The sequence below is a fragment of the Orycteropus afer genome, unplaced genomic scaffold, assembly GCF_000298275.1.
Source record: "Orycteropus afer afer isolate SDZICR_OR568_19922 unplaced genomic scaffold, OryAfe1.0 scaffold00089, whole genome shotgun sequence".
NCBI lineage: Eukaryota > Metazoa > Chordata > Mammalia > Tubulidentata > Orycteropodidae > Orycteropus > Orycteropus afer.
Genome location: NW_006921676.1, coordinates 2,337,013 through 2,345,003, shown reverse-complemented (window position 1 = coordinate 2,345,003; position 7,991 = coordinate 2,337,013). Strand labels below are relative to the sequence as shown.

At 41.1% G+C, this 7,991-nt stretch overlaps 1 protein-coding gene across 1 annotated transcript in view; it reads right to left on the bottom strand.

Moving 5' to 3' along the window:
- The window catches only part of SH3RF3 (SH3 domain containing ring finger 3), a 643,685-nt gene that overhangs the window by 252,941 nt on the left and 382,753 nt on the right, over positions 1-7,991 (bottom strand). Inside the window, exon 2 of the mRNA XM_007942370.1 lies at positions 4,946-5,221. Within this exon, the coding sequence (XP_007940561.1) occupies positions 4,946-5,221 (276 nt within the window). The remainder of the gene's footprint in view (positions 1-4,945; positions 5,222-7,991) is intronic.

The following is a 7,991-nucleotide window of genomic DNA, read 5'->3' as shown; positions in this document are numbered from 1 at the left end:
ATGAAGGGATGGACACTGGGAGGAGGTAACTATGGGGAGGAAGTGGGAGGGGAGCTGCTGCATTGTAAATTTTGGTCAATGACATGAGACAAATACTGCCGTATGAAAAGTGAATTTACTCTGTAAATCTTCACCCAAATCCTAATAAAAAAAAAAAATTAAAAAAAAAAAAAAATTCACAGCCCTAGAAACCCAATGGGGGTTGCCATGAGTTGGACTCAATGGCAGTGAGGTTTTTTTTTTTTTTTTTTTCTCCCACTTCTTGTCTTTTGTCTTTCTATTTTCACATGCTTAGATTTTTCAAGCGGGACTAAGAAGTTATAAAGTATGCTTTTTCTTGCTGCTGTAATTATTAATTCCCTCCTTAAATATAACAAAGACTGTGGTTTTAGAATGACTTTAATTAATGCCATTTTAACAGTCAGGACTGTTGAACAGCCAACACTAAAGATAAAAATCTTGCTTTGATCCACCTGCTTCACGTCTTTTTAAAGTTCATTAATGTCACCACAATGATTTTTTTTTTTTTTAAGGAAAGTTAGTACCATCAGTGGTTTTTTAGAAACTCCTGCTTTCTTTGCTAGCTTCAGAACATTAAAAAAAAAAAAAAAAAGTTCCTTGGAGCCAAAGTCAAGCTGGCACAAACCAAACGATCCTAAAAGAACCATTTGGTCACTTGAGGTGTGATATAAATGAAAGTTGTTAAACTGAACTAGCCATGTGCATTTCAACCATGTTCCGAGCATGAGGAAAATGAGTTGGGTCAAATATACAGTGGAAGAAAAATATCAAGTAAGAAGTACCAGAAACAGAAAATAGAAATTGAGCAGAAAAGAGTCACATCTATGTCCTTTGGAGTCTATATTTACAGAAGTGTAGAAGGGAGAGATGCAAATAGAATAGGGCAGGTAATAGAGGTGGGAGTGGTATCCGGCAATAGTTTGTCCCTAACCAAACTTTGCCCTATATTCATGCTATGAAATGAATTGTGTTCCCCCAAACATATATATTGAAGTTCTCACCCCACTACCTGTGAACATAGCCTTGTTTGCAAATAGTCTTTGAAGATGTTACCAGTTGACATGAGGCCATATTAGAACAGGATGAGTCCTAATTCAATATGAGGGGTGAAGATGGAAGCAGAAACTGGAGTGATTGATGCATCTAAAAGCCAAGGAATGGCAAGGATTGCCAGAGACTGCCAGAAGCTAGAACACATCAAGGAGCAATCTGTGCTTATAGCCTTCTTAGAGAGAAGGTCCTGCCAATACCTTGGTTTTGGATTTCTCCAGAACTGGGAGACAATAAATTTCTGTAACTCAGTTTGCAAAACTTTGTTATGGTAGCTCTAGGAGACTAATACAGTAGGTAAGAGGAAAAAGTGAGTATTATTGAAAAGGTTATGTTGAACATGGTAAGAGGTGTCATAGAAAGACTGTCTTTGGGAATCACAAAGACATGGGCCTCTAACTCTACAAATTAATCCACAGGATAAAGAAAATTAAACCCTTTAAAAACTATACACCTACTCCTCACTTACTGACTACCTCATTATCTGATATTTCACATTCATTGACAATAGTAAACAAATCTGATTTTTTTGCACATTAATGAGGTACATCTGGCAGTAAAAAATGTTCCGGTGCTAGGTGAGAGTAACACTGCCTGTGACAGTTAAAGTTATGTGTCTCAGTGGTGTGGTAGTTATGTAATGACGTAATGTGGTAGTTATAATTTAGCAGTTATGTAATGATGTGATTTGGCAGTTAGGTAATGATATAGACATCCTCCATTTTGTGATCTAAAAGTGGTTGGTCATCCTCCATTCTCACATAACACCAATTTTCACATAATGACCTCATGTTTGGAACCTAATCACATCAATAAGTGAGGAGTTGGGTGTATTGTGATAACACTTCCCAAGCAGACACCTGTGGGTACAGCCACTGCATTCATAACAAGAGATCCACAGATCCTCATATGGTTGGCTTCTTTGCCACATTCAATTTCAACCCAAATAGTGCCTTCTCAAAGAGGCCTTCCATGATCATCCCAACCTCACAGCACTAATGCCCAGTCAACTCACAGTAACAGATGTAGACTTTCATAAGCTCTAAGCACTAAAAAGATCATGTACCCTCTGCAAAAAAACTCAAAATTAAAACAATACCAATCACAAAATAAATCTCAGAAGCCTAACAAAATTTTAATTTGTCCTGTGAGGATTATTTTAATATTTCTTTTGAAATATCAAATATTAAATTTTATCATTAAATATTTTAGAACACATAGTCCACCTTCTGGTGGACTATAGCTCTTTATTCTCTGGCATTATCCTTTCCACATTTAATTCCTGGCCTGCTTAATGCCTATTCCTCTCACTGGAATACAAGCTTCAGGATGGCCAGGAGTTAGTGTGCCTGTTCAACACTGCATCTCCTATAAATAGCACAGTGCCCAGTACAGAGTTGGGACTCAATACATTTTTGTTGGATAAATGGGCCAAATGCCCATTTGTCCTTTTTTCCAATGAGTTCTGTTCTTTACCCAAAGAATGAAGAGTGTTCTAGGCACAAGCTGGCAGAACAGAGTAAGGTTCTGGTGGTGGTAGGATCAGCAGGACTTGCTTATACCAGGAGTTGGGCCTGTCTGTTATTGTTGTTGTTATGTGCCATCGAGTCAGACCCAACTCATAGCGACCCTCCTTGGGTTTCCGAGGCAGTATCACTACGAAAGTAGATTGACCAACCTTCCTTCCGAGGAGTGGCTGGTGGGTTTGAACTGCCAGCCTTCTGGTTAGCAGTCAAGTAGGAGGCTCTAATCATCTGTAACCTTTCAGTGAAAAATGAGTCACCTGAATCCCCAAGAGCATCTTACTATAAAACCATGTTGATGAGGATGACCTTGTCTGTGCCACAGGAGCCAAATGAGGTAGGAAGAAACTGAAGGTCCAATGGGGAGGAGAACTGCATGGCCTGTGTCTTTAGTAAGATCCTAACCAGAGAACCAACCAAAAGGGTGGTTGGAGTCACAAGTCATAGCACAGAGCATCACGGTTCCCCAGGAGGTTCTTCTCTCTAGGGAAGGATCTCAACAGTCCACTCAGCAGAGAAGCGAGCAAGGCTGGTGTTTCATCTTTGTGATAAATCACATCCCTGGTAGCCTACTACTCTGGCCCTCAGACAAAGAAAGAGGGAGGCCTGGATGCCGGCTTCCTAGGAAGCATCAGCAGCCAGATGACAATTGAAATTAGCATCAGAACACCTTGATGAAAGCAAGGAAGAAAGAGGTGAATCTCTGAATGGAAAATAGATTATTCACTGTCAGGCTGAACAATGGAACAAGACATAAATAGCAGACATGAGCACGGCTCACACTGGCAGCACCGCAGGAAGCCCGAGCTGCAGACTTACTGCCAGGAACCCAGAAAGCAGCATAGAGAATGCACATGTGAGCAGAAGCTGGGAGAATGATGTAAACATTCTGGGATTCTCAGGCCTTATCAAGGATGTAGGTCCCACTTCTTTCTACCTTAAAATGACTCTGCTCATTTTCACTTTCAAAGTTACTTGATATCCTGGTTAGATCCTAATAAGGTTGCAGCTGAAATCCACCTGGACATGCAAATTTTGCTCAGAAATGGTGTACATTATACTTCTGCAGCCCTATCAATGATCCAAAAATCCACAGCCAAATTCTGCATAAAGCAGATGACCGTTTGATGCTTGACTGTGAAATAGAGAAAGTAGCAATGGCCTTTTGGCATCTGAGGTACTTGAGGGCCTGATGTAAAGGAACAGTTCACTGTGGAGGGAAGTACAAGAACGTGGGATCTAAGGTCAGACATTTGGGTTAGAATTCTAGCTCTGTTATTTACAACTCTGTGTATGTTCATGAGAGAGAATGAGTGGGGCAGGGCTGGGGGAAGGAAAGAGGAGATACAAAAGACAGGAGAAAGGAGAGTCGGAATCAATCAATTCTGGATTACTTCATCTCTTTAAGCTTTGGTTCCAGCATTGGGAACACAAGGCTCTACCTACTTCCCTTAAACCTTGGACAGTTATGAAGATAAACTGAGAGTATGTAAGTTATTAGTACAGTTCAGCATTTAACAGATGATTAATAAATGGAAACTGCTATTACTGTCATAAGAGAAGGAGACCATCAATGCTTAAGTGCTGTCACCTCTATTTTCTTTAACATTTCATACCCCCAAGGGCCAGGAAAGCCCTCTGTATTCCACTCAAATCTACTAGGACAACTCATATTAGATAAATAATATTCAGTTTGTTACCAACCACTGGTCCCTCTTAGCAAGTTTGACCTGGACAGTTCAAATGGCTCTAAATACATGTTGTTTCATCCTATCTCTTGGTGTCTTAGAAGACAGGACTATGACTACACAGATTTCTGGGTCAGACTACCTACTTCTGTGTGAGCTGGATGGGCTCTTTGCAGCAGTTTCCTCTGATAAGCCCTCACTCACAGGGATCACGTGATTTTTTTATTCCATTGCACCTGAATCACTGCTGCTTAAAAACCAGAAGGTAATTTCCATGACTCAGGTTAATGGAGGGACCAGCTATTAATGCTAACAGTGGCTCATATTTTTCAAGCTCTTACCATGTGTCAGTTCTTGGGCAGAGTAATGTCAGGCTGTGTGCCATCTAATTTCATTTATAAAATCCTTATAAAGTGGATAAAACCTATCATCCTCCTATTATCCCCATTTATTTACGGCACATGGAAGATAAATAATTTCCCCAAAGTCTCAGAAAGGAGTCAGAACTCAAACCCTGGCCCTAGAGCCCATGTGCTTAACCTCCAGATTCTCTCTCTGGCTAGAAAAAGATGTGAGTGAACAGGATGTATTCACAGAGGCTGCAAGTGGCCCAGAAGAACCAAAGATTGGGAGACGTGTGTGCCAATGGTTGTTTCACTTTACCTTGGTGAAGGTCAGGCAGTCCTTGTCTTGGTCTTTGTCTTTGATCTCAAAATCATAAAGTGCTTTGCCCTGGGGTGGGGCCTGTGGCAAGGGTCGGAGGCACTGGATGTAGCTGGCAGGGAGGAAGCCGTGGTTGCCATTGAGCTCTCCATGGTACCAGTTCTCATCCACTTTGCGTCGCAGGATGATGATGTCTCCCTTGTTAAACTTGAGGTCACCAGGTTCTTTCCCTTCATAATTGTAGAGGGCTTTTCCATAGGGAAGTTGGGAAATAGTCTGAAAACAAAATAAAATGCCTGGTTACATAGCATAACCTTTATCACTGCTGAGGGTTGAATTTACTCTGAAGAGTGTAGGATTTTCAAGGAGCTCTCTGTGCTTGAAGGGCCTGGGTGGTGCAGACAGTTAATGTGTTCAAGTGCTACCCAAAAAGTTAGAGGTTCGAGTCTACCCAGAGGCACCTCAGAAGAAAAGCCTGGCAATCTACTTCTGAAAAGTCAGTCACTGAAAACCCTGTGCAGCACAATTCTACTCTGACACACATGGAGTGGCCATAAGTTAGAACTGACTAGATAGCAACTGGTTAGGTTAGGTTCTGTTGCTATGTGTACAGAATGCCCTGAAAGTGGAACACATTTAAAAGGATTAGATACCCTGTCCCAGGAATCTACATTCTCCAAGGCCCAGGTGAGACAAAAGGGTCTACATAACTGTCGAGATAATAATCTACCCTTAAATAGCACTTTAGGTCCCAGACACTATCCTAAGCCTTTCACATAGACTAACTTACTCTGTGTCTAAAAGATGCTAACATTATCTTAATTTACAGATGAAGGAATTGAGGCACAAAGAAATAAAGTAACTTGCCCAAATCCTCACACCTATAAGTGGTAGGGCAGTGTTAAAGACTGAATTGCATCCCCCAAAAAGCATGTTGGAAGTCCTAACCTTTGCGCCTGTGAATGTGGCCCTGTTTGGAAACAGGATTTTCTTTTGCTTTGTTAATGAGGTCATACTGGAGTAGACTGGTTCTGAGTGGTGTCTTATAAGAAGAGAAAACAGAAACGGAGAGTAATACACACAGGGGAAGTCAGACACCATGTGACCACAGAGGTATAAGCACCTACAAGGCCAGGAATGCTAAGAATTACCAGTATCTACTAGAAGCTGAAAGAGACAAAGAAGGAACTTCCCTTAGAACCAACAACCTGAATTCAGACTTCTGGCCTCCTGAACTGCTAGAAAATGAATTTCTGTTCTTTAAAGCTTCCTACTGTGTGCTCTGGTAGCATAGTGCCTAAGGCACTTGACTGCTCACCAGAAGGCTGGCAGTTCAAACCCACCAGCCACTCCTCGGAAGGAAGATTGGGCAATCCTACTTCCGTAGAGATACTGCCTCAGAAACCCAAGGAGGGGTCGCTATGAGTCGGGGCCAACTCGACAGCAAACAACAACAACAACAACAACAACACTGTGTGGTATTTCTGCTACAGAAGCATTACATAAGTAAAGACAGGCAGAATCCGAGTCCAGGAAATCTGGTTCTGGAATGCTCTTAGCCACACTGTTGAATTTACTTCCATTGGGTGGTATTTCTCAGTGAAATTTAGTCTAAAAAGCATCAGGATTTCCAACAATGAAAAGTAACCCTCTCTTAATCTACTGAACCCTCACAACACACACTTCAAGAGTTTTTCAAGTTGTGACAGATCTGCATTGACTGTGGTGGTTTATCCTTCTAAGTAGCTCTCAGACACAATGGCATGCATTTATAACATCCAGAAGACAGAGAGTTTGGCCATGGAATGTAGTACATTCAAGTGTCCATCAAAATATCACTCTTAGGACCTTGGTCCCCAATGCACTGAAAGTTCTAAATGGTTGCTCCCAACCTTTGCAGACCTTACACTCATAACACATAGCTTTTTCTTGCATGCAGAAATCTGGTCCAGAACATAATTCAAGGGCATAAAATACTATCCATTTAACATTGTGGGATGCTCCTGTCATGCCCTGGAAGTCAGTCAGCCCATCCAAAAGCCATATGCCAACTTCAGCCTTAAACAATGACTAGCTCTGAAATGCAAATAGAACTCTTGAGAATCTCCTGTTTCTAGCAATAAGAAGTCTGTTGAACAACTCTGAAACTTTACTTGATGTTCTCTTCCATTTCCTGGGTTTCTCTAATGGGTACTGTTTCATAAATACCAGTGGCCACAGGGATTTCTCTTCCTTTGCCTTAGGGGTGGCCAACACCCATTCAGCTGAATAAGCTGTGTCAAAGGCCAATTCTGTGCTAGAGGAAAACCAAACAAAAATCTTACCCATTGTCCCAGTGTCAATACTCAACAATTTTCCTACTAGAAGCCACATTTTCTCACCAGGGCTCCCTATGCCAAAGATTTCTTTAGTATTTGAGTCAATCAATAGAGGCACAAAAGCCCGAAGCACTAGCACATTGAAAAACTTTTTGTAGAGGACTTAATAACATGTTGGCAACTCACTCACTCTACATTTATGTTTCAGCAACATCAAACGACAGCAGTTAAGAGAGAACCTGCTGGCAAATTGACAAACAGCCGCCACTGACCAATTAAACAGTAACATAGAGGATTTTTCATTGCAGTACTCGATGAAGAAAAAAATCCATGTGTTTCCAATAACACTCATTCTGGATAGCTTTGTACTGTAAGTACAATACACTGTAATAGGCCTCAATTTTACAGAGCTAAGGAAAGGGGCATTCTGCAATACAAGTACTGTGATCAGAAAAGAAGGGAAGAGGCTGTCGGCTGTGTGCTACCAGAAAAATTCTACTACCACACAAGGGCCAGGCAACCCCTAAACTAGTAGTTCTTAACAAGGGCAATTTTGCACCCTCTCCCAGGGGACATTTGGCAATGTCCTAAGACTTTTTTAAAAAAAATTTTTAGAGGTATTATTATTATTATTATTATTGTGATTTGGGTGAAGATTTACAGAGCAAATTCACTTTCCATACAGCAGTTCACATATACTTTGTCTCATGACATTGACCACAGTTTAC